The sequence below is a fragment of the Bufo bufo genome, chromosome 5, assembly GCF_905171765.1.
Source record: "Bufo bufo chromosome 5, aBufBuf1.1, whole genome shotgun sequence".
In the NCBI taxonomy this organism is placed as follows: domain Eukaryota; kingdom Metazoa; phylum Chordata; class Amphibia; order Anura; family Bufonidae; genus Bufo; species Bufo bufo.
In genome coordinates, this window is record NC_053393.1 from 401,609,396 (window position 1) to 401,632,330 (window position 22,935).

Here is a 22,935-nt window from a genome sequence, read left to right on the forward strand (position 1 = left end):
GAGCAGTATAAAGTAGTGACAGAAATGCTGATTTCCGCAGTGTATCACTCATCAGCTAAAAGTAAGTGGTTGCCGAGAACCAGCATCATAATCATTGCAGCCCAGGCCTTGAAAAGAGACAAATCTACCTGAGAAAAGTCATGGTTATTCATGAATTCCTGCTCTCCCTGCCCACTTGCTGATGACTGACAGTCTTCTACCTAGTTTTCTCCTTTTCTCTCTAGGAGAAAACTGCCAACCATCAGCAGATGGACTGGGAGAGCGGGATATTATGAACAACCATGACTCTTCTCAGGTAGATTTGACTCTTTTCAAGGCCTGGGCTGCAATGATTATGATGCTGGTTCTTGGCAACCACTTACTTTTAGCTGATGTGTGACACACCACTAAAATCTGCATTTCTGTCACTACTTTATACTGCCCTCAGTACGGTCAGCATAAAGTTGATTACAGGTTCCCTTTAACCCCTTAAGGACACAGCCCTATTTCACCTTAAGGACCAGGCCATTTTTTGCAAATCTGACCAGTGTCACTTTAAGTGCTGATAACTTTAAAACGCTTTGACTTACCCAGGCCGTTCTGAGATTGTTTTTTCGTCACATATTGTACTTCATGACACTGCTAAAATTGGGTCAAAAAAGTTAATTTTTTTTGCATAAAAAAATACAAATTTTACCAAAACTTTTGAAAAATTAGCAAATTTCAAAGTTTCAGTTTCTCTACTTCTGTAATACATAGTAATACCCCCAAAAATTGTGATGACTTTACATTCCCCATATGTCTACTTCATGTTTGTAGCATTTTAGGAATGATATTTTATTTTTTGGGGATGTTACAAGGCTTAGAAGTTTAGAAGCAAATTTTGTAATTTTTCAGAAATCTTCAAAATCCCACTTTTTATGGACCAGTTCAGGTTTGAAGTCATATTGTGAGGCTTAGATAATAGAAACCTCCCAAAAATGACCCCATTCTAGAAACTACACCCCTCAAGGTATTCAAAACAGTTTTTTCAAACTTTATTAACCCTTTAGGTCTTCCACAAGAGTTAATGGCAGATTGAAAAACAATTTCAAAATTTCTATTTTTTGGAAAATTTTCCAATATAATAAATTTTTTCCAGGAGTAAAACAAGGGTTAACTGCCAAACAACACTCAAAATGGGTTGCCCTGATTCTGTAGTTTGCAGAAACACCCCATATGTGGTCGTAAACTACTGTTTGGCCGAACGAGAGCACATAGAAGGAGGGGAACACCATATGGGTTTTGGAAGGCAGATTTTGCAGGACTGGTTTTGTTTATACCATGTCCAATTTGAAGCCCCCTGTTGTACCCCTAGAATAGAAGTTTCAAAAAAGTGACTCCATCTAAGAAAGTACACCCCTCAAGGTATTCAAAACTGGGTTTACAAACTTTGTTAACCCTTTAGGTGTTCCACAAGAGTTAATGGCAGATGGAGAAACAATTTTGAAATTTCTATTTTTTGGAAAATTTTCCATTTTAACCCTTACTTTATTACTGGAAAAAATGGGTTAACAGCCAAACAAAACTCAAAATGGGTTGCCCTGATTCTGTAGTTTGCAGAAACACCCCATATGTGGTCGTAAACTACTATTTGGCTAAACGGCAGGACATAGAAGAAGGGGAACGTCATATGGTTTTTGGAAGGCACATTTTGCTGGACTGGTTTATTTACACCATGTACCCTTTCAAGCCCCCTGATGCACCCCTAGAGTAGAAACTCCATAAAAGTGACCCCATCTAGGAAACTACGGGATAAGGTGGTTGTTGTTTTGGGACTATTTTAGGGGTAAATTTGATTTTTGGTTGCTCTATATTACTCTTTTTGAGGCAATGTAACAAAAAATTTAATTCTAAAATTGTTTCTACATTCGCTATTTAGTTTAGTGGAACACCTAAAGGGTTAACATAGTTTGTAAAGTAACTTTTGAATACCTTGAGGGGTGTAGTTTCTTAGATGGGGTCACTTTTTTGGAGTTTCTAGTCTAGGCTACATCAGGAGGGGCTTCTAATGGGACATGGTGTCAAAAAAAAAACTGTCCATCAAAATCTGCCTTCCAGAAACCATATGGAGTTCCCTTCGTTCTATGCCCTGCCGTGCGGCTATATAGCCATTTACGACCACATATGGGGTGTTTCTGCAAACTACAGAATCGGGGCAATAAATATTTAGGTTTGTTTGGCTGTTAACCCTTGCTTTATTACCGGCAAAATGGATTCAAATTGAAATTTTGCCCAAAAATGGGTGTTTTGGCATCGTTTTTATTTTATATTTTTAACACCGTTCATCCGAGGCGTTTGGTCAAAAGTTATTTTTATAGCGACGACTTTTACGCACGCGACGATGCCCAATATGTATGGCTCTCAGACTTTGGAGACACTAAGCAGGCATCCTAAAACTGCGGCCCTCCAGATGTTGTAAAACTACAATTCCCACCATGCCCTGCTGATGGCTGTAGGTTGTCTGGGCATGCTGGGAGTTATAGTTTTACAACATCTGGAGGGCCGCAGTTTGAGGATGCCTGCACTAAAACTAATATTTTTTGGGGAAAGAAAAATTGTTTCCGTGTCTCCAAAGTCTGAGAGCCATAGTTTTTTATGTTCTCTAGTGGACTGTTGGGGATTATAAAAATTTTGTACTCCAAGGAAGTGTGATACTCCCTGAAGCAATCGATAACGCAGAGGCCCGGATGATCGGGGCACGTGTCACACTGAGTGGTGGTGTCCTTCCGTATCCCCTTCTTGTGACACACTCTGCACTTTTTTTGGGTTCGGGTGCCTCCAGTTCCCGAGGTACTCCGGCCTGCTCTTTCCCGGTCCGAAAAGATCAGGTCCTTGAGGACTGCCTCATAGAATTGGAGGAATGTCCCTGTGCTGCCAGCGCTTCGGGATAGTACAAAAGAGTTGTACATGGCAACCTGCACCAAGTAGACCGCAACTTTTTTGTACCATGCCCGGGTTTTGCGCATGGCGTTATATGGCTTGAGGACTTGATCAGAGAGATCAACTCCTCCCATATACCAATTGTAGTCGACGATACAATCGGGCTTGAGGACCGTTGCCGCGGTACCTCGCACAGGGACTGGGGTGGTGCTGTTACCGTGGATTGTGGACAGCATAAGGACATCCCACTTGTCCTTATACCTGACCAGCAACAGGTTTCCACTGGTAAGGGCACAGGTCTCACCACTGGGGATAGGTACCTGGAGGGGGTAGGCAGGGAGGCCGCGTTGATTTTTCCGCACGGTCCCACAAGCGAACGTGGATCTGGCGGAAAGGGACCTGAACAAGGGGATACTGGTATAAAAGTTATCCACGTACAAGTGGTAACCGTTATCCAGCAGTGGGTACATAAGGTCCCACACGAGTTTCCCGCTAACACCCAGAGTGGGGGGACATTCTCGGGGTTGAATACGGGAATCTCGCCCCTCGTACACACGAAATTTGTAAGTGTACCCTGAGGTACTCTCACAAATTTTGTATAGCTTCACGCCATACCTCGCCCGCTTTGTGGGAATATATTGGCGGAAACTGAGTCTCCCCTTGAACGCAACGAGAGACTCATCAACCGCGACCTCCCTTCCAGGTACGTAGGCCTCCATGAATTTGGCCCCAAAGTGATCGATGACCGGCCGTATCTTATACAGCCGGTCATAGGCAGGATCACCTCGGGGTGGACATGCTGCATTATCGGAATAATGCAGACATTTCCGGATGGCCTCAAACCGGGAGCGTGTCATGACCATACTGTACAGTGGGGTCTGGTATAGGACGTCCCCACTCCAGTATTGCCTGACACTGGGTTTTTGGACTAGACCCATATGCAGCCTGAGGCCCCAAAATGTCTTCATCTCGGCTGCACTGACCGGAGTCCAGCCACCGGGTCTAGCCAAAAATGAGCCTGGGTTTTGAGTGACGAACTGTTGGGCGTACAGATTCGTCTGCTCCACCATCAGATTCACCAGTGGGTTACTGAAAAAAAAACTAAAATAGTCAATTTCAGTAAACCCCACTGTGGGAATCTGGATTCCAGGATTGCCAGGAAAATCCGGAATCTCAGGATCAAAGTCCACTGGGGGACACCAACTAAGTTCATCGGCAGGGGGCTCCGGTGGACTTATTTGGTGGGCCGGGAAACCAGTACGAACCCCAGGGCGGCTCGTACTAGGGTGGGCCACAGGATCCCTAGCATGTGGGGTCCCTGGCTCCGCCTGGCAGCGTCTCCGCCACCTTGGTGGCTCATCGTCATCCGATGATGATGAGGAGGATGCGGATGATAAAAGGAACGTGGGGTCATCCTCATCCTCACTGGGGCTCTCAGAGTCGGAGGCAATCTGGGCATATGCCTCCTCGGCCGAGAACATCCGGCGGGCCATGGGTGTGTGCGTGTATGTGTGCGTGTGTGGAAACCTTTATCATATGTGCGTGTGTGTGGGGGCAACGGGTGTTCGCGTACTAAAAAAGGCGAAAAAAAAGGGCAAGTGGGAAAAAATGAAGTTCAAATTTGCTGATCAGCGGTACAACGCTGATCAGCGGTCGGTGGGGTGGTGGGGCGGGCGATGCGCTAACAGTGGACGGACGCTAAAAAGTGCCGGCCAGTCAGCGCACGCAGAAAAAAAAAAAAAGTGGTGGTGAGGGGGAGGGGGGCTGGTGGGGGGGGGGGGCAAGTGGCAGGGGGGGGGGGGGTCTGGGGTCTGATGGATGGATCAAAAAAAGTTTTGAATAAAAGTACTTTTTCTTTTTTTTTCCTAACTAACTTTTCCCTTCTTTCCCTGCCTAACGGTGCCTCTCCCTCACTGACCCTAACCTACCAGGGTGGCGATGGGTGCAGGAGGGTGATGGATGGCGATTAGGGGGACGCAGGAGCTGGTGCTGAACGGTGCTGCACGGTCAGGGTGCTGGACAGAAAGAGGAGGGGAGAGAGGAGCGCAGGAAGTTTGAATCTCGCGCCTCTCTCCCCTGCACCAATCAGCACCCTGGACAGCAGTGTTCAGCACCAGGGCCAGCACCGCCTCTCCAAATCCTCGGACTGTGATAGGTGGTGTATAATTACGCCACCGATCGCAGTCTTTTTCCGGTTCATCGGGTCACAGGACACCCGAATAGACCGGAAACGCAGAAAACCGCAGGTCTGAATTGACCTGCGGCTTTCTGCGATCGCCGATATGGGGGGGTCAAATGACCCCCCCCTGCGTTGTTACGGGATGCCGGCTGAATGATTTCAGCCGGCATCCCGTTCCGATTAACCCCCGTGGCGCCGGAATCCCGATTTTAAGTCAGGACGTACCGGTACGTCCTGTGTCCTTAAGGACTCGGAAAATAGGGCGTACTGGTACGTCCTGTGTCCTTAAGGGGTTAAATGGGGAATCTGCCAAAAAAGTTAAATTCTGAAATTTCATCTACATTTTCCTTTAATTCTTGTGGAACACCTAAAGGGTTAAAAAAGTTTGTAAAATCAGTTTTGAATACTTTGAGGGTGTAGTTTCAAAAATATTTAGCCATTTATGGGTGGTTTCTATTATGTAGGCCCCACAAAGTGACTTCAGACCTGAACTGGTCCTTAAAAAGTTTTGGAAATTTGTGAGTTTTGGAAATTTTCTGAAAAAATTCAAGATTGTCTTCTAAACTTCTAAGCCTTCTAACATCCCCAAAAAATAAAATGGCATTCACATAATGACCCACACATATAGTAGACATATGGGAAATGTAAAGTAATAACTATTATATTACGTATCACTATCTGTTTTAAAAGCAGAGAAATTAAAATTTGGAAAGTTGCAAATTTTTTGTACATTTAAAAAAATAAATAAAAATATTGACTGAAATACACCACTATTATGTAGTACAATGTGTCATGAGAAAACAATCTCAGATTGGCTTGGATAAGTAAAAGCGTTCAAAAGTTATTACCACATAAAGTGACACATATCAAATTTCCAAAAAACGGCCTGGTCCTTAAGGTAAAAAATGGCAGGGTCCTGAAGGGGTTAAAGGCTATGTATGCCTTTGGTGTTTTTTTATTTTTATTATTATTATTATTGCATTGTACTAATTTTTAGCTAATAATCATTTTTTTCAATTGTTTTTTATAAAAAATATTGAGTTTTCCCTGCACAGCTTTAAGTTTATCTAGTAGAATTTTCTCCTGCTCCCTCAAACAGGGAGTTGATGGGGTCCTTATCTCTGACACTCATTATAAATAAGTGTTTATGACTGTGGCGAAAACAACCTCGCCACTGGGTTTTGGAGAGGCCTGTTTACCAGCCTCTTGCCTCAGGATTATGGCCCATACTAACTTTAAAGGAGAAGACAGACACAGCTTAAATCTGTCTTTGGAATGGTATTTTGTTATGTGAGGGTACCCAGATAGCTAATTTTATTGTATTCGTGTATTCTGAGTGCCATTCAACTGATGATATGCACTCAGACTTGAGCTATCTGGGAATATGTTAAATGTCTGTGTTTGCTGTGGGGGTGTGACATTGGGTGTTTGGGTGGTGATTTCGGTCCTGTTGTCTCCACATGTGTATTGGCGATTCCCTTTGTCCTGAGAGATAATTTAATTGCTCCTCGGGTGTCTCCAGGGCAGAGAGGAGGAAACCATGATGCATTGTGGGGATGTGTTGTGTCTGTGTATCCTGAGTGCTACGTATCTGTCCTGGGTCACAGTCTTCCTTCTGGTCCCTTAGGGGCGTGTCCACCAGATGGGGACCTGCATAAATACGGGCGGGTAGCCCTCAATAAAGTGTTCCTGTTTTATACCTTCATGAAGTCTTGGCTCATGTTTGGGGGATGGAATAACTACACTCTTGGGGATTGCTATATCACAATACTCCCCTGAGTATAAGCTCTTGTAAGAGCTTGCTCCTGGTTCCTGCTCTCTGGATGTAGGAGAGGTTCACCCACTGGAAGCTGAAGCCCGGTCTTGGGTCCAGCGTGGGTGGAGGACGGTGAGACCCCAACCAAGCTGCGGCGGTTTGTGGGGTCTGCAGTGCGTACGGTGTCAAGTGGAGTGCTTGGAGTCCTCTGGAAGCACTAGGAGCATATATATCGACGGAGGTACCTGGTCGGGGTGCTAGGCGTTCCGTTACATTGGTGGCAAGCAGTGGGATGGCGTCCTAGTGCGAGGAGAAGCAGCTCAGAGACACTGGTAACGTGTGGAGTTACAAATTGAGGGCAACGCTAGCACTCGTGCAGCGCCCCTGGGAGCAGAGGTATCCAGCGACTTGGAGCAGACAAGTATGGAAGGCTCTGAAGATGACTGGCTGGCCGAGGTGAGGCAGCGAGTGGCCCAGTATGGACATAATGTGTCCATGGATATATACCAGGCCATCTGGAACCAGGTCACAGCCAAGCGACACGCAAGGATGGAACGAGAATTCCGACTGGCGAAATAGAGAGAAATTGCCCAGCGGAAGGAGTGTTACAGCAGCCGAGCAGAGGCTGCATCCAAGGAGGTTAGCAGTCTCCCCCTGAGGCGGCCAGAGGAACCCGAAGTAGGGGTCCTCATAGACTGGTCCTGTGAGGAACCACAACAGGCAGGTGGAGACGGGACCGAGGTCTCTCCACCGTGATGCTGGGCAGCTGGCCCAGACCCTAAACAGCAGCCGGAGTTGCCAGGTGTGGACGCAGGTGGTCCTTACTCGCAAATGTTGAGGGACCTCACAGACTGGTCCTGGGAGGACCCACAGATGGCAGGTGGAGATGGGACCGAGGTCTCTCTACCAGTCCTACAGGGATGCTGGACGGTCGGTCCAGATCCTCAGCCATCTCCGCAGGGATACCAGGAGGAGGAGGTAAGCGAGCCCTCCCCTTCCCAGCTACTTCCCAACCGAGTTCTGGGGGCAGGGGATGAGCCTGCGATACCCACTGATCTCTCTCCCCAACCACAGGGGGACAGCACCCCTAACTCCGATAGTGCAGATGGGACCGCGGTCTCTGCACCAGGCCTACCGGGATGCTGGACGGCCGGTTCAGATCCCCCACCAACCCTGCAGGAATGCCAGGAGGAGGAGGTAAGCAATTCCTCCTCTCCACAGCCGATCTGCAACAAGGTCCTGGGGATATGATTCCCTGACCACATCCCAGCCTCTGCCCTCCTCTATCCTCTTCTCCAGAGGCTGAGTTCCCACAGGCTACCCCAGCGGAAGAGCTGGCATCTGGGCAGAGCGCAGTTGGCCTCTGCCCTCCTCTATCCTCTTCTCCAGAGGCTGACTGTCCACAGGCTACCCCAGCGGAAGCGCTGGCATCTGGGCAGAGCGCAGTCGGCCTCTGCCCTCCCCTATCCTCTTCTCCAGACCCAGACTTCCCACAGGCTACCCCAGCAGAAGAGCTGGCATCTGGGCAGAGCGCAGTCGGCCATGGTCACCAAGTACCTACAGCTCTAAGCTAGAGAGCAACAAGGAAGCAAGGAGTAGCAGATGCCCCCTCAACAGCCTGGGACATACAGAAAAGAGCCAGGCCCCAAAATTCAACAGGTCCAGTATTGGGTTGTGGGTGGACTGCCAGACTAACTCAGATACCGACCGGCATGAGGTCAGGTATCTGGTTAGTCTTCCCTGGGAGGGGGAGATGTGTGGCGAAACCAACCTCGCCACTGGGTTTTGGAGAGGCCTGTTTACCAGCCTCTTGCCTCAGGATTATGGCCCATACTAACTTTAAAGGAGAAGACAGACACAGCTTAAATCTGTCTTTGGAATGGTATTTTGTTATGTGAGGGTACCCAGATAGCTAATTTTATTGTATTCGTGTATTCTGAGTGCCATTCACCTAATGATATGCACTCAGACTTGAGCTATCTGGGAATATGTTAAATGTCTGTGTTTGCTGTGGGGGTGTGACATTGGGTGTTTGGGTGGTGATTTCGGTCCTGTTGTCTCCACATGTGTATTGGCGATTTCCCTTTGTCCTGAGAGATAATTGAATTGCTCCTCGGGTGTCTCCAGGGCAGAGAGGAGGAAACCATGATGCATTGTGGGGATGTGTTGTGTCTGTGTATCCTGAGTGCTACGTATCTGTCCTGTGTCACAGTCTTCCTTCTGGTCCCCTAGGGGCGTGTCCACCAGATGGGGACCTGCATAAATACGGGCGGGTAGCCCTCAATAAAGTGTTCCTGTTTTATACCTTCATGAAGTCTTGGCTCATGTTTGGGGGCTGGAATAACTACACTCTTGGGGATTGCTATATCACAATACTCCCCTGAGTATAAGCTCTTGTAAGAGCTTGCTCCTGGTTCCTGTCTCTGGATTTAGGAGAGGTTCACCCACTGGAGCCTGGAGCCTTGTCGTAGGTCCAGGGTGGGTAGGAGACGGCGAGACCTCCACCAAGCTTCGGCGTTTCGTGGGGTCTGCAGTGCTGACGGTGTCAAGTGGAGTGCTTGGAGTACTCTGGAAGCACTAGGAGCATCTATCGACGGAGGTACCCGGTCGGGGTGCTAGGCGTTCCGTTACAATGACCTTTTAGTAATTTAGAGATAAGGGTTTTTAGATGACGGGCACAGAGGGAAAGTACCATTTACACAGCTAAAAAAACAGGGCCCTTTCACACGGGCGTCACGGATTTGGTCTGGATGCGTTGAGGGAAACCCGCGCGAGTGTGGACGCAATTTCAGTCAGTTTTGTCTGCGATTGCGTGTGCAAAGCGTTTTAATGCGTTTTGCACGTTCGTGATAAAAAAACTGAGTATGGTACCCAGACCCGAACCCGGACTTCTTCACTGAAGTTCAGGTTTAGGTTCGGCATTATGTAGATTTTATTCTTTTCCATTATAACATGGTTATAATGAAAAATAATAGCATTCTTTAATACAGAATGTGTCACGATCAGTGTGTGTGAGGGGGGGGGGGGGGGGGGGACTAGAGACACTGAACACAGGCGGGAAGGGGAACAGTAATTGGGCCTAGAAAATAGGGAAGAAACAGACAGCCCTAATCCGGGCCCTGACTACCTATCAATATGAATAGACCTTGAAGGTAGGAATATTCATAAGGAGGAAACCTAGGCCCTGATTTCACTATAAGTCCCTGGAATAAGTATAGGACCAAAGACAACCCATTACTCCCCAGATGAACGAATAGAAGTCTCTGTCTCAGGCCCAGATACAACAACAGGGAATATAACAAATACAAACAAACACGACACTTAAATTCTGTAGAGATGGAAGAACAGGAACACCAGAGATGATCTCACACCAGCTCAGCCAAACCCAAATGAAGCTATCAACCGCATAGTCAGAAGGGTGGGGTGATGACCACTGAGCAAAGCTGAGAAAAGGGAAGTGGTCATTAACCCTATCAACACTGAATCAAGAGAAATCAAGGAGGCTGTTAGATTCCTCCACGCTCAGCCAATCTCCTTGATTTCCTGATATCAGTCACCTGACGGACCGTGACAGAATGCTAAGCAAAATGTCCCTTGAAGATCCTTCTATCTTTATTCAGCAGGACCTACGCTGACGTCACCGCGCTCACCACGTGGTGAGCACGATTGCGTCAGCGCAGGTCCTTTTGCAGTTCCTGCAAGAAGAAAGAAGACGATAACGGCTGCGCGATCAAGTGGATGAGGTAAGCAATTTTTTAAATAATTTTTTAACTTCAAGGGACATTTTACTTAGCATTCTGTATTAAAGAATGCTATTATTTAAATAATAAAGTGAATGGACCTCATCCCTATTTAATATCATCTCCTTAGCAACCATCCGTGAAAATTGCATAGCATCCGCACTTGCTTGCGGATGCAATGCAATTTTCACACAGCCCTATTCTCTTCTATGGTGCCTGCGCTGCGTGTAAAACGCAGAATATAGAACATGCTGCGATTTTCACAAAACGCACAAGTGATGCGTGAAAAAGATCACACATGTACACAGCCCCATTGAAATGAATGGGTCAGGATTCATTGCGGGTGCAATGCGTTCACGTCACGCATTGCACCTGGTGGAAAACTCGGCCGTGTGAAAGGGGCCTTAACCCTTTGTGACAGAACGACCTAATATAAAATAAGACCAATAGAAAAAATGCAATCATAAAAAAATTGCCCCCGAAGGTAGCCTTTAACTCCATATTCACCTGAATCATACATGGTATTGTAATAAAGAATACGAATAAGTGGCTGCCAGACACCTCTGCATACAGGCTTGGTTGGCAGATCCAGATGAAATCCTCTAAAAGAAATGCATTTTTTTTCCACCAGCATCAGACTCTAAAGGTAAAGCAATTGTTGAGTGGCTATTTTTTCAACTATTATATTATATATTGGGGTAAGTTACAGACCAGCTTTTATTGGAAAGAAGTGTATAGAACATAAAGAGTACCTGTCCTTGTGAATCAGTATGTTTCCTTTCACTTGTCATTGCCTGCACTGGATCTTGGAAAAGGACAAAACAAGCTGTCTTGGTGCCAAAGTCAAAAGTTTCAGAGTGACCCCCCCCCCCCGGCATATTTCCTGAATTTAATTCAGCATGATAGATGCCGGGTGGAAAATTGTTCAACTGACAGTTATCAGCTTTGATTCACCTAATAATGTGCGGATCTGTTTCTGCTGTACACACATGTTATGTCTGTGTGTATAACACCCCTCTACGTGTGCATGTATGTCCTTTTCATCCCAATGTCGACCATTTCAAACCAAAATCCTTCCACCCCACAGCTCAGTGTAGGGACTGCCCCCCTATCACAAATTTGCAGTACATACTAAATGTGTGATGCTTACAGTGGGTTAATCTAGTCTGCTCTAGTACAACAGGTGAAGTTTCTTCACCTCACCTTTTAAGGCTACTTTCACACTGGCGTTTCTAGGTCCGCCTGTGAGATCCGTTTCAGATCCATTTCAGACCGCAAGTAAATCAGGGTCCTTCATCATGACAATTGTCATGATGAAGGACCCTGATTTACTTGCGGTCTGAAACGCGTTACTGTAACCTGTGATGTCTTGCATTTGGATTTTAAACGCACAATAAAGATTCCACCTTTTGCATCTTGGAAGCTGGATTTTTCTTGGTCTTGAATATTTCACAGCAATCAAGTCCGGAGGTTGCCATCCGTGCTCAAGGCAGGTGGACGGTGGGTGAGAGCTGCTTACTTTCCCTGTTTTATATACATATAAATATATATATATATATATATATATATATATATATAAATATACATACATACCCCTCCTCATTGAAATTGCAACACTAAGAAGGACAAATTATAAGATTAGGCAAATAGAGGAAGAAGAAGGTGTCACTAAGATCTTAAAATGATAGAATTTTCAAGCACCTAGCTCCAATATGTTGCATGTGGGAGGTGCATAAAAGCCAGGCCTTCAAAATCGAATGTTATACTGGTCTTACTCTCAGGATTATGATGTGGTGTGGCATAATGTAGGGCCGCCAAACTCCTATAGAGTTAATTCCAGGTACACTAATAGCTCGGTGTTACATTGATTTGGTACAACCATTTGTCCAAAGTGTCCCATGAGCTCTCAATCAACAGGACAATAGCAGGCTTCTCGTGCTACTGTGAGCAGTCTAAATGTACAACCATGGCCTGCAGATTTCTGGATTTGTCTCCCATTGAGCACATCCGGGAAGTCATTGGTCGGCAATTGCAAAAGGAGCTGCCAGCAGCAGATCTTAATGATTTGCATGCCCATGTGCATTTAGCGTGGCAGAGTATTCCTGAGACAACCATTAACAACCTCATTGGTAGCATGCAAAGGCATGTAAGAGTGTGTATTTCTGCACGTGGCGCTCACACGCGATACAGAATAAACTGAAATGTTTAGAATATTTTGTTTCCGTTTTTAATAATTTGCATATCATTAACATGTCTATTCATCCTGAGATTTCCATAATTCCACAACTTTTAGTTATTAGTGTTGCAATTTCAATGTTGAGGAGTACATATTACAGAATATGGACATACTAAGTCTATATGGATGTATGTATTACATGTTTATATGTTACTTATTATGTCCCCTTCCACTCTCCTTAAAGGGATTTTCCAGGACTAACTTATTGATGGCCTATCCCTAGGATGGGTTATCAATAACAGATTGATGGAGGTCTGACTCCCAGCACCCCTGCCAGTCAGCTGTTTTTACTAGCACAGCAATGGAAGCAGGCACTGGAACTACACAGCTCCATTCACTGTGTAGTGGCCGTGCCTAGTTATACCAGGTAAAGGCCCTACACTGTACTGTGCAGTAACCAGGCAGAGCACACAAAGTACAGTGCTCTGTAGTGGAAACCCCACCCATCTGATTTTGATGACATCATAAGGTAGGTAATCGATAAGTTAGTTCTTTATTGGGTTTTAGCAGACAAGACAGCATTGACAGTAGAACGCTTCAGTGAGATCTATAAAATATAGCATACATGAAATAGTCTTTATTTACTTTATTAGTTGAACACATACTTCTGTTGGCATTATTGACATCGTTTTTTTAAGTACCATTTTACTAGAAAACCTTGATTTTCCTAAGCTTGGTTAGGCAACCAGTTGCTCTCCAGCTTCTGTAGAACTATCAGTCCTTGCAAGCACTGTCATTCATTGTAATCAAAATCAGCGAGACCAACACTGTCCTAGCATGAATTAAAGCCATAACTTGCATTCTGTATCCAGTAAACATATCATATAGTGGTAAATATAAACAAAAGGCAATAATAACAATGGCTATATTCTCTGTTATGTCAATTGTTACTTTGTGCTCCGATTAGCAGCTTGCATAAATGACAAGATCTGGCTCATCCTGCGGCTCATAGATAATAAAACTACTCCCTACATATATTATGAAGGGTGTTTCTCATTTTAGAAAGTATAAAAAAAAAATAAGAAAGAAAACAGAGATAACCATTAAATATCTAATGGGCTAACAATGGTGAAGTCAGAATCTTTGCTGCTGTTGTTGCTGTCATCATCTGGGCTAGAGCTGAGGATACTTGAAGGTGTGTTTCCACGCATAAGAGGGTCAGAAAAGGTCAGTGCATGGGATGAAGGTTCTTTCTTCTGTTCCGCAACTTTATGTTTCTGCATTGTTTCTTTTGACTCCAAGTCATGGTCAAAGCCACTGTTGCCATCTTCCTTGGGGATCAGAATATAGTCATCTGAGTGTCGAGACTCTGTGTTTCCAGACAAGTCATCTTCAACCTAAGAGAATATATTAGTTATGTTAACAAGCTGTACAATTTTGTTGCTGTTGTTTTATATTTTAAGATATAGATATACATACAATAATAAATACAGTATTTATGTAGACAAAAGGGTGTCTAAGGCCTACAAAATAGAATCTGCCAGCACAACTCCTGGTGTCCATGGCTGTGTTTGGTATTGCAACTCATGCCTATTTACAGTAGGTGAATGGAGTTGCAATACCATGGACAAGACTGAAATGGTTTCTGGGAAAACCTGACCTATTTTCCAATCCTGGGAAATGTCTTTATGGGTAGATGGTTTTCTCGCTGTACTTCATGGCTTTCAACAGGCCTCCAGGCCAGTATACTGTTTTTATTATAAGGCTATGTTCATATGTCGCACTTTTCTATTTTTCAGCTTTGGTATAGGAACAGAAAAACCTAAAAAAAAGTAGTGCCAGATCCAGCATATGTTGGATACCAAATGGCACTCAACAGATCTTACTGACTGTAATGGGGTTCCTTTGGGTTCCCATTATTGTTTCCACAATTCTTCCGGACAAATTACTGCTGTTGACAATGGAACCTTTGCCACAGAAGAATCTAGCCTAACTAAGAATGAATACAACAATCATTCCTCAGTTCCCTAAATTGCCCCCTGAAGCTGCAATGTATACTACCATATAAAATAAAGAATATATTCTTGAGTAAGCTGAAGGCCAAATGCCCATCGGGGTCCGTGGTGGTGGCAATTTCTGGGAGTGAACTATGTATCAAGAGGGATGGCATTCCCTGACTACTTGTTGATATTGTGGATCTATTAATTGTTTTGCAATATTGATATTTATTCTTCTGTACCATAATTTGTATTAGATTTTTCTGTACAATTTTTTCTGCAATATATTACATATGACATGCATTCTACCTGATCACCTTCTTGATGTCGGTTCATATGTTTATTTTTTTTTATGGTTTTTAGGCTGTAATTGACAATATTATTAAGAGTCTATAAAGATATTGTCATATGTTTGTATAGTGGTGTTTGGAATGGATGTACTGTATCTGTTGATAAAAGTACACACTACAGGAAGTTATAGCCAGGGGTGGGAAAAGCTTTCTTAATACCCAAGGCAGAGGTATCAGAATAGACACCACCTCCATCTGGCTGTAAAAATAATTTTAAAGCCATGATTTGAATTTTTTTTTAATCCATACATTGAACCTTCACCCCAAGGCGACCTAGGCAACTACATATTCCCAGGCCTGGTCCTGGTTATAGCATATAAACATCCATTTACAATTATTGTCAACTACATTGCATTACTGTACAGATTCTGGTGCAAATGATTAGAGAAAGTTCTGTGCAAACATTGGCCCTCTGCACTATAACAGGCTGTAATGCCAGAATCAGGCTAACCATGCCTTCTAATTACGACCCTCTGGTCATGAAGGGAGGTCAGATATCTATATCCCAGCATCTCTTAGAAGGGTTTTCCAATACTGTCCTCAGGATAGGTCATCAGTATCTGATCGGTGGGACCCAATACCTCCCACTGATCAGCTGTTTGAGAAGGCACTGCTGCTCATGTGAGTGCAGTGGCTTTCTCGCAGCTTACCAAGCACAGCGCCATACATTGTATCGCAGCTGTGATTGGTATCGCGCTCAGCCACATTCACTTTAATGGGGCTGAGCTGCACCTAGGCCACGTGATCCATGAACCTGTTGTCACTGGCATAGTGAAAACTGAGAGAAGGCTGCGGTGAAAGTGCCACTGCCTTCTCAAACAGCTGATTGGCGGGGGTACCCGGGTGTTGGACCCCCCACCAATCAGATACTGATGACCTATGCTGAGGACAGGTCATCAGTTATAAAGTCTCGGAAAACCCCTTTAACTATTACGTCCATCCAGTTCAGCCTATTATCCTGCAAAATTGATTTAAAAGAAGGCAACAAATCCTCAAAAAGTAAAAGCCAATTTCTCATTTTAGAGGAAAAAAAAAATCCTTCCTGACTCTAAATCTGGTAATGAGAATAGCCTCCTGGATCGATGAGCTTTCTTCAGAAATCTATCAGCTCTATAACGTGTTAATACTGTTACACTTCAAAAATGCATCCAACCTCATTGTACGTATAAAGTTCCTAACATTCACATCACCTATGGGGTCTCAAAGAAAATATCTTACAGAAGAATCCCTTGTGTAATTGTGCTCCAACAAATACCACGTTGAGTCATTTTTTAGGTTCCTACAAGCACAATGCTATAATGTATGAAATTTTTTACTGGCCACTATCCAGTTGTGTGATGATTGCTGTGATCCAAGGATAGATGGAGGCCTTGCCGAAAGCATCTGCAAACACACAATCAACAAAAACTCCGCTCTGTTCTAGCAAGAAAAGAGAAACCTACAGACAGATGCCTCCACACTGTATGTTTTGATATGTGCTGTTATGACATAGATTTGTCAGAGGTTGACTACTGAGCTCATGTCAGATTTCGGAAATCCACAACGACATGAAGCATGTTTCCAACTATTCTTCTTAGCTGCAGGATAAATGACTAATGACAGAACATGCAACCAGAAGCTGCCCCACATATTGACCTTACACATAAAGCCATATGTCTTTTTGACATGATCTGCAGCACTTGGTAACAAAACCATGTACAATAATAACACATGGACATGTACTGTAATAGGACATAGAAAAAGTGTTCAGCTTCATTACAACTACTAACTAGCAAAAAAGGCATATGGATGGATCCTTGGGACCCTCACGAAGACAACATAAATCTCTCTGTTCTCTTTTCTCTCTCTCTCTACTGTTTTAGATGACTAAGTCCAACCATGGATATCTACAAAAAAATGAAAACCATTCAAGGATTCCTCTAGTTTTTGATAAGCCTCACTTGTTAGAGGGGCGTCTTTTCTCTCTCTTGGTTTCTGTTCCAGGATGGAGGTGTAGATGGAATGGGAACTGGGGTTATAAATAAGGAATATATACAGTCCTCAACATTGAAATTGCAATACCAAGAAGGACAAGCTGTAAGGTTTGCAAAATAGAGGAAGTACCAGGTGTTGCTAAGATCTGCAAATGATTAATGGGGTTCTGCACTTTGTTGAAACTGATGATCTATCCTCTGGATAGATCATCAGCATCTGATCGGCGGGGGTCCCACACCCGGGACCCCCGCCGATCAGCTGTTTGAGAAGGCAGCGGCCCGGCCTTCTCACTGTTTACCGCCGGCCCAGTGACGTCACGACTAGTATCAACTTGCCTGGGCGGGGCTAAGCTCCATTCAAGTGAACAGAGCTTAGCCCCGCCCAGGCAAGTTGATACTAGTCGTGACGTCACTGGGCCGGCGGTAAACAGTGAGAAGGCCACGGTGCTGCTGGTGTGCCGCTGCCTTCTCAAACAGCTGATCGGTGGGGGTCCCGGGTGTCGGACCCCCGCTGATCAGATGCTGATGATCTATCCAAAGGATAGATCATCAGTTTCAACAAAGTGCAGAACCCCTTTAAGTTGTCAAGCACATAGCACAAGTTTTTTTTTAGCCACATGAAACCTCAAAAGTTATGAATGTGCAATGCCTACTGTTAATCTAAGTGCCAGTTATCACCACTTGTCACAAACTGAGACAAAATCCTTGAACTGAGAGACTTTGGCTATGACTTCAGCAGATTGCTACACGCCTAGGATGCCTAGCACTGTTCAATGTTGTGTTTGCCGTTACTTTGGAGAAATGGACTGACAATATGATGTGCACAGAGGTTAACCTCTGCACGGACAGACCATCTGATTAGAAGAATGGCACATAGTGATCAATTCTGTACTGCAAGTGAAATTAGACATCACATCCCAAGCCTAGGATGGCAAACAAATGATCAGCAGTCCGTGGAGAGATCAGCCTCCAAACAAATGATCAGAAGGCAATTGCACGACATTAGGCTATGAGCCAGACGTCCGCTTACAGATGTTCCATTGACCTCACACCGCTGCACTCAAAAGCTATCATGGTGCACAGCAAGATGGCAATGGAGGCTGGAATACCAGTCAATCCTCTTCACCAATGAGCCCTGCTTTTGTCTCAGATGCATTGATAGCCAGAGATTGGTTTAGAGACCACATGGGTAATGCTGTGAAGAGGTCCAGGGGTGGACTGGGAACCTAAAGTGGCCCTGGAAAAAACCTAGAAGTGGCCCCATGTTGTAGGCGTGGCCAGAGAAGTAGGTGGGGCCAGTAATACCATGGTGCAGCACAAAATACTGCCACCCCGGCTGCAGTATTCAGTTGTATCACTGTCCTATGGATGGCTATACAGTTGAAATCATGAGGGCACCTGCAGCCATTGATGAGGTGCATACCTGATACTCCTAAAATTAACTAGTGCTGAGAGCCTCAGCTTGTTATGTACCTGGCCAATGGCCGCGAGGAGAGCTTGGTCGGCCCACTGGGCATTGGCACACTGGGAAATTTCCCTGTAGGATCTATAGCCAGTCCACCCCTGCGCTAGTCCTACTCCCGGGATTATGGTGTAGGCTGGAATAATGTATTGTAACTGGTCCCCTATAGTCTTCATTCCAGGTACATTAACAGCTCACGTTACATTGATTTTGTCATGGAACCAGTGGTATGGCAATTTCTCAAAAGTGTTCCAGCAGCCCGTTTTCAACAGGATAATGGAAAGCTGCATGTTGCTCGTGATACAGTGAGCAGCCTGCCTAGCCTAAATATAATACCATGGCCTGAAGCATCTCCAGACTTGTCTTCCATCAAGAACACCTGAGACACCATTGGTCAGCAATTGCAAAAGGAGTTGCCAGCAGCAGATCTTGATGATTTGTGTGGTCAAGTGCATCCAGCATGGCCGGACATTGCTCAGACAACCATTAACAACCTCATTGATAGCATGCCAAGGCATGTAAGTGCATGCATTTCGATCCTTTGATTTACATAATTCCATGACTTTTCCCTCTTGGTGTTGCAATTTCAACTACACTAAGGAGTGTATACAGGTATATATTTTGAATTTGTAGTTTTATTGTAAATAAATTCTAAAATAAAGGAAGGAACACAAAAAAAAAGAAGGGTCACATGACAATAAACTTATGACCAAGCGTTCCCCTGCAATCCCAGTAGTCAGCTATAATATTCCCTAATATGGTAAAGGACAATGGGGTTTTCAACTGGATAATTCATTTAAAATTACTATTTTCTAGAGTCTAGGTAATATATTACCTGACGTGACTGTAGCGGATCATGAGGCAACAACTCCTGCATCTCTCCCTCTTTCAACTGCATGCTGGAGCAGTAATGATCATCGGTGATGGTAATCTCTTCATTTTCTTCAGCCTCAAGTTGACTCTGATTAAACTGCAATGATCCCTTCAAAATATCCTTTACCTGAAAATACCAGTATTCTATATAAGATACAGGTTGTGTACAAGACTGAATTGTCTATCCAAGTGGACCCAAGAGAAGGGAAAAGATTATACTGATAGTATACTGATAGATTAACTGGCTCATCTTGGAACACTCTATGTGGTCTTTCTTAGGTATGGACGTCTGCAGTGAAAAACTGTAAAAATGTGACTGAAGGCTAAAAGTTTCAATCATCAATCATTATTACATTTCATTACATACCAATCATACAGATGTGACATGGTTAGGGTCTATTGCAAAATATCAGCACTGTAGTACAGTTTACTGCAAAATACACATGCAAAGGTCATTAGTGTTCAAGGGTGCATTCACATGACTGTATTTTCGGTCCGCATCTGATCCACATTTTTTGCAGATTGCCTGTGGACCACAAAAAGTACGGGATGCACACAGACCTCAAAATAGATATGGTCATGTGAATGCCCCCTAATACTCATGACGTATTCTTATGATGGGCCATCAGTATCTGATCTTGGGGGTCGGGCTCTTGGTACCCCTGCCAATCAGCTGGTGGAAGAGGCCAAAAAGTGCAGAGGACTTTTCCTAGGCCAGTGACGTACTGTTCACTTGTCACGTGGCCTAGATGCAGCTCAGTCCAATTCAAGTGAATGGGCTCAGTTGCAATACCAAGCATAGCCGATATACAATGCATGGTGCTCTGCTTGGTATGCTGCGAGGAGGCTTTAGTATTCACCAGAGCCCTCTTCAAACAGCTGATCGGCAGGGGTGCCAGGAGCCGGACCCCCACTAATCACATCCTGAGGATAGGTCATCAATATTAAACACTCTGACAACCCCTTTAAGGAGGTATTCCAGCGCTAAGTAAAATGGTTTCCCTGGACAGCACATAAAGGGACATCAATATCTGACTGACCAGGATCCCACACTCCGCATCCCCATGAATCAGCTGTTCAGGAGTAGCTACAGAGTAGCAACGGCAGAAGAAAGGTGCTGGAACTACACAGCTCCGTCCATTGTGTAGTGGACTGACCTGGTTCAGTAGCGCTGCTCTCGTTGAAGTGAATGGCCTAGCGGTGCAGCAACCAGTTCCGCCACTACACAATGCACGGAGCTGTGTAGCTCCCTGATGCTACTTATACAGTCCCGGAGCTACTATAGAACAGCTGATCAACAGGGGCGCGGGGTGTCAGACCCCCACTGACCAGAGAGTGATGACCTATCCCATGTGTCCATTTTGTGCTCTAGTCAAACGATGAGGGCCCTGAAGGAAAACCCTTGCTGTTAATTCACAATTCTCTGCTACGGTATTTTAAATAAGGTTTCTAAACCAGGCGTTCCATTTTCAGGGTATAATCGTGAACTGACAAAATAATATCCATCTACTGTAGATAAGTTGTTGTCCCTTGTTAGGGCTTATCAGTGTAAAGTATGATTTTCTGGCCAATATGCAACTAGGGGTTAAAAAGCAATATTAATAACAGTGCATTAAATGAGATAATACTGTGAAAGGCAGCAATACACACCTGTTTCAACACTGCTAGAGACACCTGGATTTTGTCTTCTCTTTCCAACTTTTCTTGTAAGACGACATCCTGAATATGGCCTGTTTTGAAGTTAAGACAGGATGAAACAATCCGAAGGTAAGTTCTATGTGTCCTCCTATCTCCTATCATGCATCCTTCATTTATAATTAACCTGGTAGCAGCTGACATAAATCAATGTGATAATTAACAATAAAATTATAGCGGAAGAGGTCATAGAAGGTCCTATACATGATAAGAAGACATATACCGTAGTTATAAGCAGGCAGTCAAGGCCTTGGGGGGTGGGAGGGGGGGATGGTCCTGGGTGTTGCAACCCCCGCAGATCTGATATTGTTGACCTATCCTGAGGAAAAGTCATAAATATCTTTTCCTGGATAACCACTTTAAAAACATGAAGTCTGTACTACTGTAAAGCATAAGTAACCAAGAATTTGGTTTTGGGAAGAAAATTCCAATACTAAGGGCTGAGGCTCTAGGCCACTAAACACCCGAAAGGAGAAAGTGGCAGCTAGCAAAGTCAAACTGAATATCACATACTGTGTACTTTTTAGTGATTAAAGAGGACCTTTCACCACTCCTGTCATGCCTGTTTTAATAGCTAGAAGTTATGACTGAATTGATGGCAGTCTGCAGTAAGGGTACAGAGGGGAGGTAACCAGTAGGGGGGGTGTACCTGCAAGGTCTAAAAATGGCAGCACTGATTGGATAGAGTGACTGTGCAGGTACACACCCCCAACTTGTTACCACCCCTCTGTACCCTTACTGCAGACTGCTAGCAATTTATTCATAACTTCTAGTAAAAATAATAAAGGAATGGCACAACATAAGAGTAGATGTTCCAGAATTGTTATATGGGGAATGCATGAAGCTATTAAAACAGGCATGTCAGGAGAGGTGACAGGTCCTCTTTAAATTACAATATTAGCGGGCTGAACTTATGACTTATGTTTTACGAACAGCTCTGCATAATGCCAAGTGTGCATTTCAATTTGCTTCTGAGGCCATTACTATTCAAGCATGTTTATTTTAGCATGATAAGCGGCTAGCGGCCTATGGCACCACTTGTTTTCATACCGCTCATGCCACTCCAATCTCTTATAGAAAATAAAACTTGGCACTCAGTGGAAGTTCTAATTGCTTCTCAGTTTATTCCTTAGCACCATAAAGAGGTACAAACATATGATCTTTTGGTCCAGTCACACGGACCTTCCTCTAAGCAGTCATTCCTTCAGTGGTGACTACCGCATTGTACTGCTGCATATTCCACGCTAATTAGCATTACCTAAGCAATCCATGTCTGAGGAAGGTCCCTTTTTTGGACTGAAATGTTATATGCTTGTATCTTTTTTGATTCCTATGAAATTATCTCACAAGCAAACGGACCTCCCATTGAGTGGCAAACTTTATTTTCTACCACTTATTTCCAGGGACTAACGCACAGGGAAGGATTAAATCCAACCTGTCCAAGCCTCCTGCTGGTTTCCTCCACCTTTCCCTATCTCATGTGACTGACAGAATTTTTATATTATCATATATAGGGGACATATACTCTACTGTGACTAAATTTGCAGGAACTGGCTGTTTCAGGCCAAAAAATGGGCATGGCTTATACAAGCCCCATCCTTGTCTGAGTGGGTTTAGGGTTGTTCCCAGGGGGGACCTACATGCCCTGAACTACAATATTGGTAAATAGGAGCAGGGAGAGACATCACAGTGGACGCATATTACAAACCGCTTTTGTACACCTGACTTTTTACAGTGTCTTTTTTTTTTTTTTTACATTACTTCCAGTAGAGTGCATATATATACTGGCCAACATTAGGGCAGAATGATATACAGCACCCGATCCAGCATACA

At 44.4% G+C, this 22,935-nt stretch overlaps 1 protein-coding gene across 1 annotated transcript in view; it reads right to left on the reverse strand.

Annotated features, from left to right (window-relative positions):
* Nucleotides 1-13,353: 13,353 nt before the first annotated feature.
* Nucleotides 13,354-22,935, reverse strand: part of TBC1D5 (TBC1 domain family member 5) — a 651,704-nt gene continuing 642,122 nt past the window's right edge. The window contains exons 21-23 of the mRNA XM_040432915.1: nucleotides 21,058-21,137; nucleotides 19,370-19,534; nucleotides 13,354-14,149 (exon numbers count right to left, since the gene is read on the reverse strand). Coding sequence (XP_040288849.1) covers nucleotides 13,856-14,149; nucleotides 19,370-19,534; nucleotides 21,058-21,137 — 539 coding nt within the window. The 3' untranslated portion in view covers nucleotides 13,354-13,855. The remainder of the gene's footprint in view (nucleotides 14,150-19,369; nucleotides 19,535-21,057; nucleotides 21,138-22,935) is intronic.